This window comes from Emydura macquarii, unplaced genomic scaffold, assembly GCF_026122565.2.
Source record: "Emydura macquarii macquarii isolate MOO-44397 ecotype Brisbane River unplaced genomic scaffold, CSIRO-AGI_Emac_v2 contig_3477, whole genome shotgun sequence".
Taxonomy (NCBI): domain Eukaryota; kingdom Metazoa; phylum Chordata; order Testudines; family Chelidae; genus Emydura; species Emydura macquarii.
The window spans coordinates 6,466,240-6,491,629 of NW_027133614.1; the positions used below are offsets into that span (position 1 = coordinate 6,466,240).

At 37.9% G+C, this 25,390-nt stretch overlaps 1 protein-coding gene and 1 long non-coding RNA gene across 4 annotated transcripts in view; one reads left to right on the plus strand and one right to left on the minus strand.

Moving 5' to 3' along the window:
- Positions 1-25,390, plus strand: part of LOC137144682 (uncharacterized) — a 196,029-nt gene that overhangs the window by 142,097 nt on the left and 28,542 nt on the right. The window lies entirely within an intron of this gene.
- BRINP3 (BMP/retinoic acid inducible neural specific 3) overlaps positions 15,363-25,390 on the minus strand; it is a 252,313-nt gene continuing 242,285 nt past the window's right edge. For both annotated transcript variants that reach the window (XM_067535139.1, XM_067535140.1), the window contains one exon: positions 15,363-16,823. In XM_067535139.1, the coding sequence (XP_067391240.1) occupies positions 15,707-16,823 (1,117 nt within the window). In that variant the 3' untranslated portion in view covers positions 15,363-15,706. The remainder of the gene's footprint in view (positions 16,824-25,390) is intronic.

The following is a 25,390-nucleotide window of genomic DNA, read 5'->3' on the forward strand; positions in this document are numbered from 1 at the left end:
TGAAAAATCGTGAACAAATTTTAAAGAAGCCTAGCATTGGACCCATTTATGTTGCCAAATGAGAAATATGGTCTGAAATGTAACATTAAGTGTTAGAGGTGTGAGCACTTCAGGATGATGGGGTAAGAGTTAACTCATAGTCTGTACTCTCATAAGAAGTTGTACATAGTGATCAAATGTTGTAGGACTAGACCACATTTGTCACAAGCCCTGTGCAGGGAATGGTATAAGTCCCGCTCTTATCCTCTCCTCGTTCCAGACATATTTATTTTATGCCATCAGCAAATTATTTTCTCATCCATGCTGGTTCCATTATCACGATGGCGTTAGAGTCAATCCTCTTCTTAATTCTCTGTCCATCTCATGACCACCTGTATTAGGATGGGGCTAGCAGTTGTACAGAACCTACTTACCTGAGCGCACCCAGGAAGCCCAGATCAACGCTTAAGTACAATTCTTTCTCCCTTTTAAACTCCTGGATGTGCAACCAATCAAGCCCTTGGACATGATCAGTGTGGCAAGGGATTGTGACTTGCCATGTAGACACTTTATTTCATACGTTTACATGAATATTCCTCATTTACTGTTGCCATAGCAAGGCTTAAGATATGCTTAGTCACAGTTTTTTCCAGTGCTAAATGGCTGCGTTTATGATATCAAATTCATCCCCATAGTTCATAATTGGGACTTGCATCACTTGAAGATTGCATATTTCAGACAAATGATTTATGAGACACAGAATGATCTCTCTGAGTTTAATTTGATTTGAGGAAATTTCCCAGCATTTATTAGGAGAAACTGTTATAAATCAAAACATTGGTATATCAGAAGAGGCTTTAATACTTTCTTCTAATGTTTTATATATTCCTTTAGGTTCTGACTCTGAAACCATTACACTGAATTGTATCTTGCTCTACCACTAACCCCACTGAAATTCAATCACTCCAGGGTGGCCAATTCTGACCCTTAATGAGTAGATGTTTACATAATGTCTCTGAAGACTAAGTTGTTATTTTCTAATTATTAGCTTAGGATATATAGATTCTCTGGGTATGATTCTGGGCTGACCAGAGAGGTGAACAAACTCTTGTCACAAGCTAGAGAGCCTTTAGGAACTCTGCCCCTTTGCATATGTTATGTAAAATCATAGAAACATAGAAATACAGGGCTGGAAGGAACTGTGAGTAATCATCTGGTCTAGGGGTGGCCAAACTTACTGACTCCCTGAGACCTCCTTCCCCACTGGGCAGAATCCTGTAGCCCCACCACCCCGCCCCAGAGCAGAAACTTTGAGTTCCCCACCCCAGTCTGGTAGGTGGAGAATAGGGGAGGGAAAAAGAGTTCCGTGAGCCGCACTTTAACTGTAAAAGAGCCACATGCAGCTCACAGTTTGGCCACCCCTGATCTAGTCCATTCCCTTTTGCTGAGGGAGGATATACCTAGACTTCCTTGACAGGTGTTTAGCCTGTTCTTAAAGATGGGGATTCCACAATCTCTCTTGGAAGCCTATTCAAGTTTTTTATCTATCTTCTAATTAAAAAGATTTTTTTTCTAGTATCTCACCTACATCTCCCTTGCCGCAGATTATACCAAATACTTCTTGTCCTGCTTTCAGTGAATGTGGAGAACAAGATATCACTATCCTCTTTAATACAGCCCTTAACATATTTAAAGGCTGTTATTAGGTTCCCACTCAGACTTCTTTTCTCAAGACTAAACATGCCCTGGTTTTTTAAACTTTCCTCGTAAGTCAGGTTTTCTAAAGTTTTATCATTTTTGTTATTCTCATCTGTACTCTTTCCAACTTGTCCACATCTTTCTTAAAGTGTGGCACCCAAAACTGGACACAATACTCCAGCTGAGGCCTCACCAGTACTGAGCAGAGGCAGGACAACTACTTCCCATGTCTTACATATGACACTCCTGTTAATACACCCCAGAATAATATTAGTCTTTTTTGTAACTGCATCACATTGTTGACTGTGGCAAACTGCTGGCTCGGCTACTGTGGGTCTTGCACTTTTTTCCTTTGTGGAGGGTCAGGGCGCCACATTTTGCCCCTGTTTCTAGGCATTGGCCACCTCAGTAATGCCCAGTGGGGCAAGGGAGGAGGAGGAAGGGACCCAGGCTCACCTCTTCTCCAGGTCCCAGCCCAGGGGCCCTAATAGTAGCAGCTATGCATTGCTGAGGATGCAATTTTCCCCTGAGCTACTTTCCCCCTCTGTTGTTTCAGCTTCTGGCTTGCCATCTTGAGTACATCTAACTTACCATAGTATTCTTTCCCTATTTTGTTCTTTCCATATTTTGCTTGCATTCCTTTCCCCTTGCTGTTAATATTAATTGTCTTAAATATCTGGTCACAATTTACCTTTGTAATTAAGACAGAGGCAACATAGGAATTAAACACATCAGCCTTCTTGATGTCATCCGTTATGAGCTCTTCTTCCCGGCTTAAGGAGAGGAGCTAAACTTTCCTTCATCTTTCTCTTGCTCCTAATGTATTTAAAGAACATCTTCTTATTGGCTTTTATATCCCTTTCTTGGAGGAACTAATTTTGTGTCTTAGACGTTCTGATTTTGGTCTTACATGCTTGTACTGTTCTTTTGTACTCATCCTTAGCAATTTGTCCATGTTTCCATTTTTTGTAGGATTCCTTTTTTATTTTCCCATCATTAAAAAGCTCCTGAAGGAGTCAGATTGACCCCTTACTATTCTTCCTATCTTTTCTTCATGTTGGGATAGTTTGCTGCTGCACCTTTAATATTGTTTCTTTGAGAAACTGCCAGCACTCCGGAGCTCCTTTTCCCTTAGATTTTCTTCCAATGGGATCTTATCCACTGGTTCTCTGAATTTGTTGAAATCTGCTTTTTTTAATGTTAGTTGACCTTATTCTGCTGTTCTCACTCTTTCTTTTCTTTAGAATAATGAAATCTATCATTTCATGATCACTTTCATGCAAATTGCCTAGTTAGTTCACCTCCTGAAACAAAAAGTTGTTCCCAATACATTCCAAGAACTTTTTGGACATTTTGTGTTTGCCATATTCCTTTGCAAACAGATGTTTGGGTAGTTAAAGTCCCATTACTACCATGTCTTGTGTTTTGGATATTTCTGTTCTTTGTGCTAGAAATGACTCATGCACCTCCTCCTCCTGATTTGTTTCTCTATAGTAGTCCCCGACTATGACATCACCCCTATATTTCCCCTTTTATTGTCACCTAAAGACGTTCAACCGGTCTACCTCTGGACCTAAGAACAAGTGCATATAGAACAAGTGTGTATATTCTTGACGTATAATACAATACCTCCTTTCCCTGCCCTACCTGTCCTTCCTGAACAATATTCCTGCCATGATCTGTATCCCACCAAGTCTCTGTGATGCCAATGATATCATAATTTCACTTATGTACTAATATTTTCAGTGCTTCTTGTTTATTTTCCATAATCCTTGCTTTTGCATATAAAAATCTAGGATGAGGTTCCACCACATGTAATTTTCCATTCCCCCTCCCCCCCCACATTCAGCCCTGTGTTAAGGTCACCTTTTTATACTTATTAGTGTCCTTTTTCACTTTTCCACTTTGACCCTAATTTGAAGCCCTCCTCATTAGTTTAAAGCCCTCCACACTAGGTTATGGATGTCTACGGATGAATACTGTGTTCTGAAGCTTGCATTAACTGATATAAATAGGAGGGGACATGATAGCAGAAAGTGCAGAGCTAAGAGTCTCCTTATAGAGGACCAAGGTGACTGGCAAACAGGGAATCTATTGGTACAGTATCTCCTCTCCAAGACTCCCTCTGTTGGAGTTCCTATGGAGCCCAAGCAGGATTTAAATTGCTCCCCCACTCCATGGCAGAACCTCTATGGTATTTAGGCATAAACTGCATCTGTTATCCATATGGGTGAATCTCCCAAGCTACAATGGATTTAGCTAGTGCAGGAGCGTGCATGCTGCTTTTTCCTATAACAGCTTTCCTGAATTTGATCCTGTATATGTGTGTAGAGTATGTGTGTGTATAATATATACATAAACAAACAGAGAATATGCTGAATAGACATTTGTAGATAGTTACCCTGAGAGGCTAGATGTGAACTAGGAGCTTGGGAAATACAGGGTTTAAAAACAGTTTCCATTTCCCATTCCTCCAATTCCTCCCTCCCCCACATTTTTCATCTTTACTTCTCTACTGATAACAGTCTTTATATTCAGAAGAAACATGCACATGGTTTACTAAATTTCAGGTAACAATTATTTATTTATTTATTTATTAATATTATAGTGTGTCTCAAGGCCCCAACTGAGACTGGGGCTCAGTTGGGGCACCATTGTTCTAGGCCCTTGTATAAACATATTCTAACAATCAGCCCCTCCTTCAAAGTTCTTACAAGCTACATAGACAAAACAGAATCATTATCCCCATTGGACAGGTGGGAAAATAGATTAAGTGATGTTCCTGAGTTCAGACAGGGGCTCTGGTAGAGCCAAGAATTGAACCCAGATGTACTAAGTACCAGTCCATTGTTTTAACTGCAAAACAATCTTTCCTCCTCAAGTAACCAATGAACCACTGCAAGTAAAAGTACAAATGTTTCTAACTTTCTTTTTCATGATAGGAATGCTATTCACAGATCTTCTGTCCTACAGCAAATACAGTATAATGCCATCTGGTGGCTATTCAGTGAATGATGTTGAGTTGGTGGCCTGATCCGAATTCCAAATAAAAACAAAACAAAAACATCATCTCATTGAGAACCCTTGTAACAAGTCAATAAGTGCATGGACATGGATATTCAACAATTCTTTTAACTTTAAGGATTCAAATATAGCCAGTAGCTACTCACCTGCTTTCATTGCACTTGATTTGTCTGCTCTGTGACTAAATAATGCAGTTTTATATCCAGTGTTGTCTACTAGTGTCTTCAAGAAGTACAGACTTTGCTTCAAAATCTCAAACACCAGACAGAAAGGCAATGAGTAAACTTGTTAAACTGCAGCAGAACAAAGATCTGTAAATCAAGTAAACAACCAAAACAAAACAACAAAACATAAATAAATTCTGTTTTCATAACAGTAACTGGCAATACAGATTTAAATGCTAGAGTTTGACATTACTCCTAAAAAGCACCCTCTCACATATACCAAAAAAACCTTTCATACTAAGAAGAGGAAAACATTCTGTGGTAAAGTTCCAGAGAAATATTTAAAAAAAAAAAAAGAAAAAGAAAAAAAGCAATTATATTGATAAATATAATTATACCATTAATTGCAAAGTGTCATAAACAGAATTAGTCCAATGATTTGATTCATTGCAAACAATTTATCCATCAGATTTTTCCCTTTATCTCTTTTGGGAATTATCATCATTATCTCAAATTTACTCAGTAATTGTAATTTTTTTATGAATAGGTTTTACGAACATATTTGGGCCTATGGATTGCTTGAAAATTATTTAAAATTAGGTTCTGGTGTTTGATATTTTGAATTCAGTATTCAGCTGTTTGACTGGTCATCTAAATCACATGGCATGGTTTTTGTTCCCTGACTGGATGTCTTAACTTTAGCTGCAGTGCCTGAAGAAATCATTGGGATGCCGAATCTCTAAGGAAGAGAACAGAGAGAACTTTAGAGAGAGAGACGTTGAGGAGATCATCAGGCTTAGAACATTTAAATCCTTTCTCATCCTCTTTTCTACAAGAAAGACTATTATATTTTTATTTGTGCGTGGCAGATTTTAAAAAAAACATTGAGTAACATCCTTACTGAGGGAGTGAATCCAGAATTATTGGATGACCGGTAGATTTTACATTTAATTTTCTTGCATCATATTCACACTGAGTAATTGCAAGTAATTGTTTATTTTAGGGTATACTATAGCACCAAGCTCTCTAATATATAAGGTTATGTCTACATTAAGGCATTGTGTAGAGGACAGACGCTGCCTGCCCAGCTAGCACAGGTATAAATAGCTGTGTAGATGTTGAGATGTGGCTTAGATGAAAATAGTCAAGAAAAGTGCCCTACATGCCCTGAAGCCCCTAAGTATACAGCTGACTACATGCCCAAGCCATGCTTCCCACATCTGTGCTGTTATTTTTAGCACTGTAGTGTTCCTCTGCCTCCCTGATGCCAGAGCCTTTCCCCACCACAGTGAATTGCTCTGGAAAGGGGGAGGCAGTGGGGAAAGGCTCCAGCAGTGGGGAGGCGGCAGGGAAAGGCTTCTGTAGCTACCTTCTGCCAGAGCCTTTTCCCACTGCCCTCTGCTTCTCCCACCAGAGCCTTTCTTCGCCTTAGTGAAAGCTTCTGGACATGGGGAGCTGCTAGAGCCTTTTCCCGCTGCCTCCCTGCTTTCAGAGTCTTTCACTATGGCATATAGCTACATACTTCTGAGACAAGTGTGGACCCATCCTGCCTTTCACCCTGGTGAGTAGCTACACATGTAGGGCTTGAACTTTACACGCTGCCATAAGTATAGACATAGCCAAAGTGCTTCCAAAATCAGTTTGATATCTATGTTGAGGTCCCTGGTGGAGGTCAAACTCTTTGTTCTATTTCCTTGTCTGGTAGAGGAGGCTGTGTTTGGGATATGCATTTACAGTTTTATATTTCTTCTCTTCTTCCCTTCCTCTCTTCACATCAATCCAGTTGTGGTGGACAGCCTTTCTTAAAAAGGAGATTCTTGCAGCATGCTGTAAAAGGGGTCATGCTTTGGATTAGTCTGATCTCATTTGAAAAGGCTCTTTTTATAGCAAACATTTTTGACCATACCTATGTTAGCTCTGGCTCTCTAATGTTTTGTGCTGGGCTTTGTGAAGAAGGGTTTGTCTCTGTTGGCATGTCTTGGAAGGAGATGCAATCAGTAGTGCAGTTGCGTTCCCGAGGCTAACAGAATCATCGTCACCACCTCATCCTCCACTATTATCACCAACTTTATTTAGAAATATTTCCATTTAGTGGTTTCCAATCAGTGGCTCGTGGGCCAAGAGTGGCTCCTCCTACCCCCTTGCTCCAAGAGTTCAGTGCCTCCATGCTGTGTTCCTCCAGGTGCCAGAAGTCATGGTCCTGGAAGCTGTCATGAAACCACACAATAGCTCTCCCTCTTCCACTACACAGCTATGTTAGGGCCAGCCCTGCGTTTGTGTGCTGATGTTTGAGTGACACCCTGTACATATGAGGAGTCAAGTAATTCTGCTGCTGGCAGAGATCTCTAATTTAATTTATGGGCCTGCGTGTGTGTATAAAGATTTAGTCATATATATCAAGCAATCCTGTCACTGCCTTTGTGATGATCATAACTGTCAATCAGCTCTGTTTTGCATCAGCTTGCTGCAGAAACATACACTAACAATCAGAAACAGGCAGATTAGCAGTAACCCTCGCTTTAGCCCCAGCAGGGGGTTGTACCCTGCTGCTAATTTTCATTAGAAGAAGCAAATGTATTCAATCCAACTTCCCTGAGTGCAGCAGTATGCCCCATCTCAGCGGGATGTGGATTCAGAGCATCCTTCATCTCTGTGATATCATTCAGTCTGCCAGAAAAAATAAAAGAATGTTAAAGGAGAGGCAGTATGGTTGAGTAGATAGAGCATTAGACAGATTCAGGGAACTTGGGTTCTATACCTGACTTTGCCATAGGCCCACTGGGTGACTCACTTTGCTGCTCTGTGCCTCAGTTTCCCCATCAGTAAAATGGGGATAACCATGCTGACCTCCTTTGTAAAATGCTAGGAAATCTACTGCTGAAAAGCAATGTAGAAAAGCTAGGCATTATCATTTATTATTTTATTATAGATGCATTTTGCCCCCTGCTACAGCTAGAAAAATAGGTGCTGGCCCTCATACAGTTACATAAGAACATAAGAACAGCCATATTGCGTCAGACCAATGATCCATCTAGCCCACTATCCTGTATTCCAACAGTGGCCAATGCCAGGTGCTTCAGAGGGAATGAATAGAAATGGTAATCATCAAGTGATCCATCTGGCAAACATCAATCACTGCCTATCCTGGCTAATAGTAATTGTTGGACCTATCCTCCGTTACATTATCTAGATCTTTTTTGAACCCCATTTCAGTGTTGGCCTTCACAACATATTCTAGCAAGGAGTTCCACAGGTTGACTGTGTGTTGTGTGAAGAAATACTTCCTTTTGTTCATTTTAAACCTGCTTCCTATTAATTTTATTTGGTGACCCCTAGATCTTGTGTTATGAGAAGAAGTAAATAACACTTCCCTATTTACTTTCTCCACACCACTCATGATTTTATAGACCTTTATCATATCTCCTCTTAGTCATCTCTTTCCCTAGCTGAAAAATCCCAGTCTTATCAATCTTTCCTCAGATGGAAGCTTTCCCATAGCCCTAATTGTTTTAGTTGCCCTTTGTTGAACCTTTTCCCATTCTGATATATCTTTTTTGGGATGGGGTGACTAGATCTGCACACAGTATTCAAGATATGGGCATGCAATGGATTAATAAAGAGGCAATACAATATTTTTTGTCTTATTACCTATCCCTTTTCTAATGATTCCCAACATTCTGTTATTGTTTTTGACTGTCACTGCACATTGGGTGGATATTTTCAGAGATCTATCCACAATGATGTGAAGATCTCTTTTTTGAGTGGTAACAGCTAATTTAGACCCTATCATTTTATATTTATAGTTTGGATTATGTTTTCCATTGTGCATTACTTTGTATTTATCAACATTGAAATTCATCTGCCGTTTTGTTGTCCATTCACCCAGTTTTGTGCGAACCCTTTGTAACTCTTTGCAGTGTGCTTTGGACTTAGCTATCTTGAGTAGTTTTGTATCATCTGCAAATTTTTGCCACCTCATTGTTTACCCCTTTTTCCAGATCATTTATTAATATATTGAACAGCACTAGTCCCTGTTCAGACCCCTGAGGGACACCACTATTTACCTCTCCCCATTCTGAAAACTGACCATTTATTTTTACTCTTTGTTTCCTATATTTTAACCAGTTAATAATACAGGAAAGGACTTTCCCTCTTATCCTATGACCGATTACTTTACTTAAGGTGAGGGACCACTTACTTTGCCTTTGGTGAGGGACCTTGTCAAAGGCTTTCTGAAAATCTAAGTACACTATATCCACTTGTCCACATGCTTGTTGACTCCCCTCAAAGAATTCTAATAGATTGGTGAGGCACGATTTCCCTTTACACCATGTTGATTCTTCCCCAACAAATAGTATTCATCTATGTGTCTGATAATTCTGTTTTTTACTATAATTTCAACATTTTGCCTGGTACTGAAGTTAGGTTTACTGGCCAAAGTTTGCCGGGATTTATTTTGGACCCTTTTTTAAAAATTGGTGTTGCATTAGCTATCCTCCAATCATCCGGTACAGAAGCTGATTTAAATGATAGGTTACATACCACAGGTAGTAGTTCTGCAGTTTCACATTTGAGTTCCTTCAGCACTCTTCGGTGAATACCATCTGGTCCTGGTGATTTATGAATGTTTATTTTATCAATTTGTTTCAAAATCTCCTCTAACGTCACCTCAATCTGGGACAGTTCCTCAGATTTGTCACCTAAAAAGAATGGCTTAGGTTTGGGAATCTCGCTCACATCCTCAGCTGTGAAGACCTATGTGAAGAATTCATTTAGTTTCTCCACAATGGCCTTAAAGCCTTGCACAAATATCTCTTGCTGTGTTCCTGTTGCCCCTGCAGAACCTCCCAATCTCTTGGCAGGAGCCCTCTATCACACTCTCCAGGGTGCAGCCCCATTCATCAAGAGTGATTTCCCCATGGTGAGCCACAGTCCTGGTTTCTGCCATCTGCTTTTCAAATAAAACAGCAGAAAGGAACTCTCCATTGTCACATTGCATCTGCCTACATTTACCTACTTTGCTGCTTCTGTGGCTGTCATCCTTATTTCCTAAAGGGAGCTGCTGCTTGCTGTCTCCTCCATTTCCCTCTGAAGACACAGCTAATGGTCCTCTGTTAGCAATCTTTTGATGTCACCTCAGTGGCTGACCATTTGGCCTCAGGACTGTGTAAGCATCAATGTGCCATGTGTAGAGGTGGTTCTGTAGTGTAGCTGTCTGGGTGATGATCCTTTACCTCCATATCTGTCCACATTATGAACACCTTGCTCTATGCTGTGAGGTTAGAATATGTGCAGTGTCTCTTGGCTTGGGGCCTTTCTTTTCTCTGGGATTCTTCCTTCCACACCTCTTTTTTCTCCTGTTCACTCCTGTTACAGCTGCATGATCGCTCAGTTTGTTTGGAACCACTAGCCTTCCTATTCCTCTCATCTTTCCCTGCCTCCCAATACACAGTCAGTGTATGCTGGGTGACTGGCTCAGCACTTCAATGATGAATACTGTATGTGTATTCACACACACATGTGCCTTTTATATATAAATATGCTTATCTGTGGTGGTAAAAGCTCCTCCCCCAAACATGTTTACAAACACTATTCAGTTACGTGATTGTTTGTGGATAAGGAAATAAAAAGGGTCCTGAACATGATAGGATCAAATCACATTAAAAATTGTGAATATGGTTGTGAATATTTTCCCCATAATTCATTCAGTCCTAGCTAAGAAGATCCAGTCCCATAGCAAATGTTTCAAAACTGGTAAAGAAAAAATATTTGTCATAACCCATTAAGATTTCAAAGACCTAACATAACTCCACAGAGCCTGTTGAATTGTGTACTCCCACTTACTTCAGCACCAGAGATTTTAGCTATTATTCAACTGCTTTCTAAAGTCACATATTACCTTACAACAATCCAGTTTAAAAATAAAACAAGCATACAATAAAAAAGATTAAATGAAAAAAGAATGGGAGATATATTGTTAACAGAGAAAAATAGCAATTCATGTTGTTTTTTTTCTTTTGTAAAATCATACTTAAATCTTCTAAAAATATTACCGGTAAAGACATTTATGAAATTGCTCCTAATCTCAAGTCTGATTTCCATCTCTGTAATAACAGTAAGATCTGAAACATACAGCACTAGAAGGGGTCTCTTCTACTCCATTCCAGGCATTTAAACCTTGACCATGACCATGTTATCTGGGTGCAGAGGGTCCCTCATGTTTACTGGCACTCTTGAACCTGGATGACCAACTTCCATCTAAAGATGATTCGGACTGGCAAGCTTAGCTAGTATTCCCAGACTGTCTGCTGCAATTTGCTCCCTCTCCCAGTTCCTCGGGTCAGTGTGGGATTCTACTCTCGCAACAAAACATTCTGGAATTTATTTGGGCTCCTCTTGGCTGGACTAATGCTTCTCCTTCCTTGGTAAGCAGGTCTTATGGGAATTGTATGACAGTTAGCAACTCCCTTTATCTGGGTAAAGAGTTATATGTTACCATTATCAATCTGATTATTATCTATAGTCACTTGTAGGCTTGCATCTGTTGGCATAGATCTGTTGCTACTATTGTATCTTTGTCTTTCTCTCTTTCTTATCATGGCAAATATAAAAACAGAGGCAGGTGAGCTGGTGAATGGGGGGGACATTACAGCAAAGAGTCAGCGATATTATTTGTTGGAAAATCAGCTTGTACTACAAATGTAAGGGAAGAGAATACACAAGGACTGGGTAGAAATGATTGTGTACATCTATAAAGATGGCCCAGTTCTTCCATAAGAACATTCTGTGCTGGTGTGACATAGGGTTGTGTCCTGTAACGATATTTTCTATTGGATTGGAATCTAAATTGTTATTACTCCCTTTTTTTGTTTGGCCATAGGATCACTGTAGGATTGTATTTTACCCTAGAGCCTGGGAGTCCTTATATCCCATGGCGGAGCTTCAGCACCTCAGTCAGTTTAGCAAAGTTAGATAATTATTTGGTAGTGGCTTCCCACCTGTACTTGTTGCTTGGGATTTAAAAACGTCTCTGCTCAGTTTTGTAAATACAGTTGCACTCCCATTTATTTTCATTGGCAGCCTGCCTTCAGCAACATCAGGTGATGGTGTATAACATACAAAGCAGAAAAATGAACTATGACTAGCTTTTTACACTAGGTGATCTGTCTCTCTTTCAAATGTGACTTTAAAACTATATTTAATGGTGTCAGCTGTGCCTTGAGGGACTGGAATTGCAAACAGGAACATCAAAAACAATATGTGGCACCCCCACCAGCTCTCAATGTGACATTCAACAATAGGAATTTCCCTTTAGGTTGCACTTACACAAAACTGCCAAAACATGAAAACAGCCTGTCCCCACACAATAGAGAGTTTCTACCAGAATTGATTTCTGTATTATAATGGAACTAAAACAAATTGTTTTTTAAAAGACTTCATTGATATTTCAAAAACAGTTCCTGGTACATTCATGGGATTGCTGGAATTATGTGTGACAGTGGTTCCTAAATCTTTTCACAGAGAGGACTATATCTTAATAGTAAAATTGCCTTGTGGATCACCTCCCTGTTCATTTTTTTCTTCACAGACCACTTGCTTCCCATTCCCAAAAGTTCCTTGTGGAAAATACAGGAACTGCTTACCTACAAAAAATATTAAGAAATTATTTATGCATCTGCCTGTAGGTTTTAGATTTTTTGCATATGTGGGACACTTACAGATTTAATTATACTGATTGTGGAAGGAAATCACCCAAAGATACTACTTCCTGATTTGGTAGAGAAATGTCCATTTGCTTTGCATTCTTTATTCACCAATCTGTTTCTTTTTTTTTTTTTTTTTAACTACACATTCATTATAAATTTGATCAAAATAGATGATCTCAGGTTTTACATGGGAGCTGGTGAGAAGAGAAGCTTGAGAGTGAATGACTTTTAAATGCCCAGTTTAAATGCCCTGGGATCAACTGCCAAGTGATTACTGGCTGACAGGAAGGATTTTGCCTATAATCAGGAAAAGTGTTTACTTACTGACTAGGTTCCACTTTAAGGCCTGAAGAATCTAGATCCAGCTAGTCTGAGGGAAGTGTTAAATCATAGCTGGAGTAAAAATTTGTTAAACTTGCTATTGAATAGACCAAACCTTTTTCCTCTAGGTTAAGTCAATCCAAAATTTGTTGTCAGCATTAAAAAAATGTGAAATAATGAGAAATTGAGAGGTATTTTTTTAAATCAAGCATTGCTATGCCTTCGGGAGGGGAAACATTCTCAGAGCATTTAGAATGGAATATAAGGACTTTTTATTAGAGAGAGGGAATGATTTCTAATTTTCATCCTATCTTCTTCCTTTTGTGCAATATATCATGAAAAGGATGTTTGCGTTTTTAGTTCACTTTTTTTTTACCCCAAGGTCATTTTAAAGGGACACAGAAAGAACTATCTGATGTAAACAGTAAAGTTGAGATAAAATTGGCCAAACCCCTTCCTTTATTACACCTGCCAGAGAAAAATTGGAGGAAAAATTGAGAAAATCTGCCACACATTTGAAGGAGATGAATGGGAGTTTAGAATGAGAAATGTCTTACCAATACCATGAGTGAGCCAATGACTGAGACATAACTTTTTTTTGTTTAACAGAACGTACAGATGTTTGTGCTAGCTATGCCTCAGCTAGAAACTCAGCCAGGACCACAGCCTACTGATTTTGAGTGAAACTGCTATGTAAATGAACTGGTGCACTGGAACTTTTCTAGGATGTGTCAATTGACCTATGTTTTTCTTCCATAACTGTAATTACATTTCTGTTTCATACAACCTCTTAACATTTCCACCTATCACCAGTGAGACAAGTTTGGTGTTGGCAGAAATGAGTGCAACTCTATTGAAATCAATAGGGCTAAACCCACTTGCCCCACTATATCCTGTGTGTGATCATGCAAGGCTAATTAACTGATGTATTGTGGGGTACATAAGATATTAATAAAACCAATTGCCTTTGACAAGCCACAATCCCACAAACCATTCTTAGTACATTGCTGCAGGATATAGCAAAACTTTCTTGTTGAAAAGAAGACATTATCCATTGTTGCCGAAGAAAAGATATATATTTTAACCACTATCATAACAAGTCAATGATGAAATTAAGCCCTTTTTATTATTTGGGGATACCCTTTTTGAGATAGCTGAGTTATATGGTTTTAAGATGGTAGTTTTAATGTCATTTTCCCTACTGGTTGGTAATGTGCTTCACTTTTTGTAGGATCTTAGATTTACTGGTCAAACTGCATCTCTGCTGTAACTCCAGTGATGTAATTGTGGTCACATCAGAGTTGAACTTGAAAGCCTCCTGAGAACGGGTTACCCTTTCCTTAATCCTAAAATTCCTGGCTTTTGGGGTTTAACTAAAGACCTAATGCTTCTTTGCCATTTTACATTTTTTTTCCCAAAGAATGTGTAAAAGGACCCAAGGTTCTGATTCTGACCCTCACTGAATGCACACACCTGTAACAATAATTTATAAAGTAATAAGGTAATCAAATATACTTTCTCCCATTACACTAGATTTCAGACAGGTGATTAGATACATTTACAATAGACCATGCTTATTTGGTTCCAAATCCCTGTACAATCATGAAGTAGGAGGCATGATTCTATCGCTGGCAAATATATTTTTGGTTCCTTGGGAAAAAATGGCCTCTGTTGAAAACATCTGGTAGGCAGTCTCAAGGAAATTATTCATTTAGATGTTTATGAAGACTATCTGTATGCATGATACTCTCTGTGCAGATAGACCAAGATAGATGGATCTAGATAAATACAGAAAAATATAGATAAAATATAGATATACATGTATAGATATATAGAGAGTGAGAGAGATACACACATACAGAGAATACATATTATATAAGCAAAGGGGAATGCAATATGACATTTCTTTTAGTGGTCTTTCTGTACATATTCTTCAATAAATACGTGAGCAAACATGTAAATCAACTGATCATGGAGACTAAATCTGTTGTCACTGGAAAGAGATTTCTCTACTGTAAACTACTGGATATCAGTAAGATAGCTAGCCTTTCACCTGCTCATATACTGTAACCAAGGCAACCTTTCATTACTTTGTATCCCACAGGACACCAATACTAGCAGTCTGTCCATCCTAAAATGGACAATACTACTATTCTGGGAATCTGTATGCCATGGTACAGTATCTTGAAAAAGTCATGCCATTAGCAAGTCTCCCAGGTGCAGGGACAAGTGAGCCATCAACAACAGATGTCAGTTTGCCTTGACATGAACATTTGGATTTGTGTCTCATAAGAATAACATGAGATTCCTATTTGTTGGCTTTTCTAGGATTTTATAAAAACAATTTGTGACTATCGTCTTCCCACCTATTCCTCTCATACACAGTACCCAAAAAAATATATCAAGGATATTACTTATTTTGTGGAGGAAAAAAAAAAAAGAATCCCAAAGCATTTCTTTTTAATAACTGTTCAGCTACAAAATTTTATTGGTATCCTTTTATGTTCCCTCTAGAGGATGTAATGCACAAAAGCATTGCCACGGAACATATAAAATTACAAATGAAATTTATTGTAAAAAGTAGAATGTCTTCTAGACTGGTGTCAGGATTTATTTCATTCATAAACCAAAACTGTAGATATAATATATTCATTGTCAGCAAGTTCATGTGTGTAAATTGCCAACCAATGGTATTGACTGATATAAGACAGATATTGAAAAGACAATTTAAATTTACTCTTCCAAACATAAACTGTTCCACAAAAGCACTGTAAAATCTCCTTCAAGGTTTTGTATTGTGCTTCACATTGATGGTTAACTACATAATTTGGTTGTGTCATAATCCACTGTGTTTGGCAATTTGGCATTAAAGGCCTGCAAAGCGGATTGAATCCTCACCACCTCACTGGTGGACAGTTTGAGTCTATGACGCAGCAAGCAAGAGAAAAGATCTAGACGACGTTGGCCTGGTGGGGAGAGTTTATTTACACGATCCCGTATCTCTAATAGCTGCAAAAGTGCTGAGTCCTGTGATCCCTGAGTATAGGGGTAGTCCAGCTGCAAAATCAAGTCCCGAATTGCTTCTGGGTCAAAATGCATGCTGTAGCCAAACACTTGGATGTTGTTGATTTTCATGTAGCCCAGGTTCCGTGAAGGATCAATAAATTCCAGGGGTTCGTAGTAGATGCTTTCATTGCCATTTGGACCATTTGACTTAATTCGACTTCTCAAGTAGATATGTACTGTTTCAAAAAATGTCTTCCACTTGTTGCCTAGAGTCAGCGTCCAGTTATAACACTGAAGAGGTAAATCCAGTTTAGTCCGCTCCCAGTCTGGGAAACTGTTTTCATTCACAGGCATGAACCAGCTCTCAGAGTGGCTGCCTCCAAAAGGGTTGACGTAAACTGCTAGAACAGGTTCCAAGGTGCTGTTTTTTGTTAGGCAAATTTGAAGAGAGAGACCCAGTATCATATGGACCAAGCTAGACTTGTACTTGTTACTCTTAAGGGTAAGGAGCATCCGTTTGCGCCAGGAAGGATCGAACCAGCTATTGAGGCGCATGTCATTGCTGATGAAAATGGCATGGACTTCAATCCTCCGGTCTGTTTTTTGCAATAAATACTTCATCTCCATATCCTGAAGATCTGTCTCAAACCCAATGTAGTGCTCTGTGGAGTCTGCCACTTCAGGTTTGCAAAGCCCTTGGCTTAGCATATATCCAGTATTACAGTTCCCACAGCGGGTGCGGTTGTCAGGTGCACAGGTGAAGCATGCAGAGCCATCTCCTACAATGCAGGGAAGGAACCCATGGCAGGCGACCTGATCATTAGGGCAGGTGCACGAATGAGTATCTTCAGAAAAGCTTCCCAGAAGACCATTTTCATTGCAGTATAGAAGGGACTGGATACGGTTTAGCCAATAGACAGAAGATCTGTAAAGTTAAAATAATAATAATAATAATATAATAGGAAGAAGGATTCAGAACCCAATCAATACAATCTTGTAATTTTTCACTTTGAAAGAGAAAGAAAACTGATTTTGGCAGCAAATTCAGAAACTATAAACATCTCTAAAATGTCAGATGATGACATCTGGAGGCATATCAATTAATATATATATACACACACATTTCCACTATAAATTTTCCAGTAATTCCAGAAAAATCACAAAGGAAAGTTACCTTATAAACTCAGTGGCATAAAAAGACTATTGGTTTATATTTTCTATTCACTGCACATCTTGCTAAGAAAATACTTGTCAAGTAAATAGCTGATTTTCTGCATCTGACTTCGCTTTGGTGCTCTATCCATGATGGATTTTTTTTCATGTTATTTTGCTAATTAAGTCATTTGTGTGGATGGTGTGTACCATCTTTCATGTTTGTGACATAGTCTTTGGAAGTTTAAATGCTATTTTGAACTTTTTTTGTTATTGGTTGGAACTGCACGGATTTATAGATAGTGAGATTTAGAGATCAAAACATTTAGCTAGAATACCATGTAGGAGAAAACATTAAAATAGATTCAGACTTAATTATTTGATTCACTTCTAGCACTATACTCCTGCTGTTAAGCATGGGTGAATATGTCTTTCATTTTTGTCTGACTGGACTGATAAGGCACAGTTGCCAAGAAAAAGACAATAAATACAGAATCTGGAAATGGCTCAGAGCAAAAATAATCTTCATATTATTCAATTATTATTATTTTTATTTTATTTAACAAACCAAAATGTTTTGATTTGGCTCAACCACATATGAAATGAAATATTTTGTTTAGATATAATCTTCATTATTTTTATATTTTTCAGTTTTTGTGCTTGCTCATTCTATTGACATATTGCTTGAAGAACACATTTTAACTGCTGCTATGTCAAATTCCATTCTCCTAATATTGATGAAGATGTACAATTTGTTTTTCCCCCTTACTATAAAATAGAGTCTACCACTGCAAACATATATGATCTTAAAATTTGATTTTGTAAAAATGTCAGTCTGAAACACAGTAAAAACAAGTTAACCTGTACCCTTGTGGTTTGTTTGGGTTTTTTTCTTTTTGTGTCATTTATTGCATATCAATATTTTACATGAATAACAATCCTTTGTGCAAGAAACATTTCTAACCCCCCCTCCCCCCAGAAATCTATATAACATGGTTACCTAAATGCATTCATAGTGCTTTGTATATAACTGAAAGCAGACATTCAGCAAGAATATTATTACTGTTAAATTTTATTAATGTTAAAAACTGGAATTTCCATTCAATATTAATTATCCAATAAAATTCCACTATTATGGCATTTGTTTTTGTTTAAATCAGAACAAAAAGTGAAAATATCAAAGCTTTCCATGCAATTGAAAGTTACAAAAGAATTCAGTTGGAAAAGTCAAAATGTTTTGTTTTGGCTTAGTTTAAAATTGGACTGCAGAGGTGCCTCAGGGAAATTGTAGTTTTGGTTAACCTGAATCAAAACATTTTGGTTTATTGAACCAAATAAAACTGTTTAGTTTTTGGGTCAGTTCAGCATTAATCTTTGTTTACTTGAGTTACTATGAAAGTTATACTTCAGGTTCCTTTTGTCCCCATTCTGCCCTATGAGCTGAATACTCAGCTAGAAAACATCTCCCATAATGCATCATCATGAAGCACTGTGGCAGTCCAACCAGAAGTAAATCTGTAGAGAAAAATGGGAGCATGAGACATTCAAACTACAGCTCCCATAAGGCAACTTGGCAGCTCACGTGGACACAGATTAATGTCAAATTTACCCCAAAATAAATATTTTTATTCTATTTAACAAACCAATATGTTTTGATTTGGCTCAACCACATATGAAATGAAATATTTTGTGTAGATATATGTAAAAAATGAAAAAATGGCAAAAATTGAAATTTTCACACAGAAAATATTTCAATGGAAAATTCCTAGTTATTGCTTCATAGTATGTATTACCTTATTGTTTCAAAAGTAAAAATTACAAAAGCCTTCAGTAGCTTTGTGACATATTTACAAATAGAGGTGGGTGGGACATGGATGTTTTGTAGTGGGAAAAGAGTGTGATATTTTCAATCTCCTGTCCCAAATCAGGACAAAAAGTAGAAATTTCAAAAATTTTCAGAAACTGACAATCCAAAAATAATTTGGTTAATGGTAAAGCAAAATGTTTTATTCTGATAATTTCAAAATGCTTTGCTTCAATGCTGACTTTTTTTTTACTATAATTAGCTTAAATTCCAACATTTGCACAATTTTGAATTTTTTTCCCATTTTTTAAACAAGACATTTGTCAAAACAAGAGTTTCCTGCTAAATGAATCAAAATTTTCAAACCAAAAAAATTGTCAACAAATTCCCAGCCATCTCTAGTTCTAACTTCTCAGTTATAGTCTCCAGTGTCTGTTGGAACAGAACTACTGAGATATCATGTGGAACCTCATTCTGATAGATATAAATGATACAATATTTGGCCTAATAACATATAAAACCGGAGGTAATAAATTGGTATACCCCTTTTCAAGTATCTCCAGTTAAAGAGAGTCCTATAATAGAGGAAAAGGATGGCTTTGTTGTTAAGGCAACAGTGTGGGCCTCAGCCTATCTGGTTTCAATTCCCATCTCAATCACTTGTTTTCTGTGTTACCTTGGGCAAATCATGTAGTGCAGGATTCTATCTTGCAGGAGAAGGCTAAAACATTGTTTAAATGAAAGCCAAAATTTGAAAATAGTATTCTTTATCAAAGGGGGGGGGGGTCGAGAAATGGGACAAATTTCCTATGGGGTATGGCATCACAGAATACATAGTTCTCTGATTATCGTCTATTTTGTAAGACAACTGATAAGAATAGCACATGCTTTAAAAAGTTCATTGATGAAAACAATCTAGTGGTTTTATACCCCAACAGTCAAACAGATTTAAAGTAGCAGATGGTAGTTTTTCTTGCTTAGACCTGGGAATTATAACAGCAGATATTGCAAGTAGATGTACCTGGGAAATAAATAGGAAAGGAGGAATGGGGAGTGATCATTTTTCTCAGACTTTTCAAGGGCAAGGTAAGGTTGAAGGTAATGGAAAATTACCCACCCGCAATTTTAAGGAGGCTAACTCAGAGCTATTTACAACTAAGTGTACTGAGTTTGTGAATGCTCATTGTGTGAGTGATGACATAGAGAATGTCAATGCCAATGTAATTAAGGGATTGATAACAGCAGCTATTGTAGCCATACAGAAATACCAAAACACCCCAAAACTAAAACATCACTTCCATGGTGGGGTGAGGAGTGAAAAATGGCAATTAAGGAAAGGAACAAAGTCTATAAAAAGAAAAAAATGCAATGAATATTAAAGATCTAATGAAGTATAAAAGAAGTAAGGCAATAGCAGAAAGAAATATAAAAAAACCAAAGAAAGAGAGTTGGAGGAAGTGCTGTGGGTGGATAAATAAAGATACAGAGACATCAGAAATATAAAGGCAAATTAAAAGAATGCATGGAATTCAGATGAAGAGTAGTAACATCCCACATCTTGGGACTGACAGAATAGTTAGAAATTCTGATAAGAAGACAGTAGAACTTCAGCAAAAACTTTCTGAGGGGTGAGTAATGAGGAAATCAATGTGCAGTTTTTCACCAGATTAAAAGACAATTCATTTAAGAGAATCATGACCTATTATCTAGGTGTTGTGAACAGGAAGCTACAATGCTGAATGTATGGTTTTGTATGTAGCCACTTAACAAAGCCTGGTTTTAGAGGAGGAAGATGGAGCATTGATCACATTGATACATTAGAAATTGAAATACAAAAAAATATGAGACACAAAAGTTTCATAAAAGCTGTCTTTCTAGATATTGAAAAGGCATATGACATGCTATGTAGGAAAGGCTTGTTGTACTAAGTAGATGCATTAAGGGTAAGGGGAAGAATATATGGGTGGATGGAGACTTTTTGAGTAACAGCACAATGGAGATCAGAGTTTGGAAACTTGTCAACTATGTAATATTAAAAATGGTACACCACAGGGAAGTGTTATCAGCCTGACCTTATTTAATATTATGATAAATGATCTCCCAAAACAAATAAGTGCTTTTGTCAGTCTTTTCTAAGATAATTGTGCTCTGTGGATTAGGAGCAGGAATATTGAAGTGGCAGAAAAGAGAATCAATAAAACATTGCAAGAGACCTCTGATTGGGGAAATGCATGAGGTATCAAGTTCTCCATTGCAAAAACCAAATGACTGATCTTTACAAAAAGAAAAGTTACAAAGGAATGTAAACTGTATGTGTATGGAGAAAAAATAGATAAAGTTAAAAGTTTTAAATTCCTATGGGTAATATATGATGCTAAATTACTTTGGAAAGATCATATAGACTATGTTAAAGATAAATGAACAGCAAGGATTAAACCACTTAAAAGTCTTGCTGGACTAATTGGGTGGTGGATATGAAAACAGTTCTGTTGATATATGGACACTTAATCAGAATGTTTACTGTCTATGGCTGCCAAGTTTTTGGGTCCATGTCAAACTCAGAATTTGAAACTCCTGGACCTAACTTTCTGGGCCAAAGTTAATGTGAATTTTAATGATGAAAGCACCAAACACACATATGGGGATTGTTGGGAATTTGATATGCAAACTGTAACAGATGATGTTAGAACTCTACATGCCATTTGAGTTAAATGTGGATGAAGACAAAAAAGGAAGAGTAGGGAGAGCATATTCAATACCAAAATGTGGAATTAGTACTTCTAAAATGATACCTAATATTTTAACTGTCATGGCAGATGAGCTAGTAGAAATACACTAACATTAAACTGAATCAGAAATGTATGCCCAGTAGCGACAGTCATTTGTTTGGATTCAATGTCTTCAGATCGTATCCCATTTTATCATCATTTGGAGTGAAATCTGGCCCCTCTGAAGCCAATAAGTGAACTCCCATTCATGTCAATGGGAACTGAGCCATTTACCCTTGGATTCTAAGCACTTTGGGTCACACTATAGATCACACGGCTTTTTTTTTTTTTTTTTTTTTTTAAATGTTGTGTTGCTGTTCTGCTCAGGATCAATGCAGTCCCTCTATTGCTTCCCTTTTCTCCCCCCTGTGGCCGCATCACTGAGGGAGTATCTGCACTTTGGACCAATTGTGCTACCCATAGTCATATTTAATACCTTAGTCAACAAACAGTACCATTCCCACTGATTTAAATAGCACTAGTCACCAAGTGAGGACCTACTTATTCCCATATTCCAAGACAAGAAGGGACCATTGTGATAATCTAGTGTGACCTCCTGTATAACACAAGCCATGCAACATCCCCAAGATAATTCCTAGCGCATATATTGTAGAAAAAAAATAATGCTTGATTTAAAATTTGCAAGTGAGGAGAATCCACCATGATCCCTGGTACACTATTTTAATGGTTAATTACCCTCACAACTAAATTTATGCTTTATTTACAGTCCAAATTTATCTAGTTTCAACTGCCAACCATTGGATTTTGTTATACCTTTGTCTGCTATATTGAAGAATCCATTATCAAATATTTGTTCCTTATGTAGGTACTTATAAACTCTGATCAAATTACCTCTTAACTTTCTCCTAATATATTGAGCTTCTTGAGTATAATGTAAAGCATGATCATAATCCTTTAATCATTTTGGTAGCTCTTCTCTGAATTCTCACCAACTTATCCACCTTACCGAATAGGAGGATCCCAGTCTAGTCCTTTGTTTCTGGTACAGTTCCAAGCATGCTGTCAGTGCTTAACAATTATAATAATAAAAATAACTGTTACATTAGACAGCACTGAAAGTGCTTTACAATACACTGCACTACATTTTATGATAAGTTGCCATTATTATTTCACCTGGAGGACACATTTTAGAGTTAATATATTTTTGGTTTTCAAGTGCGAAAGTCAGATGATGAAGTTATACTACTTCAATTTAGGACCTGATCCAAAGTCTACTGAAATCAACGGTCACCTTTCCATTGACTTCAATGGGCTTCAGAGCAAGCTTCAAATGCTCAAAGTCTCCCCAGTCTGACCATTGCTGAGAATATGGCAGTGTTCACTGAAACATATCAAGAACTATTATTTACTCAATCCTACATTTTTTTTAAAATATCCCAAGTTCACTTTAGTAAAACGTTTTAAATTCTATTGAGCATTTCTTCTACAAATGGATACATTTTGTCCTGCCCATATTAGTTCATTTATTTTAACCAGAAACACTGATACAGTCTTGCTTTGTCATGCACTAAATTATTTACAATATCCTTTCAAATGTTAAATTTGCTTGTGACAAATCGCTTTTGTGTCATTTCTTTATGGAAAGGATGTCTCTGAACCATTAGTCTGTGAGAAATGACTTACTTCTGTTACACAACTTCTGAATTTTTCACTTTTTAAAGATAAACTTTATATTTCTGTGAATAGATTTAGTGAATTCTCAGCCTTGTTCATTTAAGTCCTCTCAGAGGACAATGTACAGTATGGGTTGCACAGTGCTTTCTTACGCTGTTCCAGTAGTGTGTTTCAGTGCTGTGCTGGAATAAACACTTCTAAGGATAACAGGAACTTGGCATCAGTGTACCTACCTGTAAGGTTTTCCTGGAAGGAGAAAAAATCAGCCAAGTTCTTCTTTCAAGACAGAGAGCCTTTGGTAGAAGCCAGGTGTTGGCTACCAAATGTGTTGGGTCCCCCAATGTGAGTGTGGTTCCTGGTGTACTAGCAGGAGGCATAGGGCCATCTGCACAGAGGCCTTGTGCCTCTGCACTGGCTCCAGGTCTCCAAGCACTTGAGCTGCATTACTAAGATTGTCATGCTGTCCCCAGAATTAGCACAAAATAGAGGTAAAGAGGAGTCCTGTAATGCAGACGGGGTTCCAGGTTGCCTTAAACTTTTGGGCTGATTAACCACTGCTGGAGGAGAGGGGATAATGTGCCTTTTCCCTAGATCTGTCCCTCCCTTCACCTCTGCAGTGCAGATCCCCTTGTAACATCTGACACAGAGTTCAGGACAAGGGGAAAAATTGCTATAGAGGTAGCTGACCTCTTTCTATGGAGGAGACCGCCAGTAGATTGGTACTGGGGAGGTGGGTTCCCCAGAATGATTACGAATATAAAAACTGCCATTCTGGTCAGACCAATGTTCCATCTTGCCCAGTATCCTGTCTTTTAACAGTATCCAGTGCCAGATGTTTCAGAGGGAATAAACAGAACAGAGCACTTTTGAGTGATCCATCCCCTGTCATCCAGTCTCATCTCTGGAACTAGGAGGGTTAGGAACACCAGGAGCATGGAGTTACATCACTGACCATCTTGGCTATAGCCATCGATGGACCTATCCTCCAAGAACTTATGTAACTCTTTCTTGAATGTATTTGTATGATTACAAACCATACATTCTAAACACATTTTGTGGTTTTGTTTAGCAGTCAGAATATTTTAGAAAATGTTGCTTGATCTTTGTTTATTTTCATCCTACAAGTAGTGGTGTATTTGATTTACTGTGTAATGCTTGTCTGACTATTGCAGCATAGGGGAGCAAAAAACAAACCTGTTCCGAAATCTTACTCACATCTTTCCAATTGGAATAGATTTTCTTGAGGCAGATGATGAGGTTTGAATTGTAAAACTTAAGAGAGCTGGGTGGCAAATCATATAGAATGTGATGCTACATCCTGGCTATGTCCAGTGGGTAAGCAGTAAGAGTCACTAAAAGTATTCACATTTTCTGCATGTGTGTGTGTGTGTGTACAGAATCAAAAAACTAATGTTGTAGATATGAAAATGCATGCATTTGCTTTTTTCCCCCAGTACGTAGGTGTTCAATGCAAGTAACAACAGTTTGTTTTCACCTTCCATTTTAGACACTATTTTGAAAAGATGCTGGCCTTGACCTACTCACAATGGTATAGAGAGGTACAAACTGCACTTGCCTGCTAGAGCTAGGATTGCTGTTTCCCACCAAATATTCACTCATGGTCAAGAACATGGAACAGTTGAACTCTCACGCTCCCTTGAGGGTTTTACCAGGAAAGATATCTTCAAATCATAGTCAGGGCTGTATAGCAGCCCTGCTGATGGATAATGAGCAAGGGATGCGCTAAATCAAAATGTGTCATCACCTTTTAAGGTTGTTTCAGCTGGAGTGTGCCAACACAGTCCACTTTCAAGTCGATCTTCTGTTGCAAGGGGTCTTATGCAATGTGCTACAATGGATTCAGCCAAGGAAAGAACATGGTAAATATATACCACTGTAAATCTCACCAAACTCATGTGTGAGCTACAAAAAGATGAAGGGTTAGATCCTCATGTAAAACAGGATAACTTCATTGAAGTCAAAGAAGTTACACCAATTAACACCAACTGAGGTTCCGGTCCAAGTAATCTTTATAGCTGTCTCAATGCAATTTACAAATATTAAGTATTTGTATTTAGCATCTTTAGTGACAATTAAATGAAATGATTGAATGTGAATTCTTATTGCATTGCA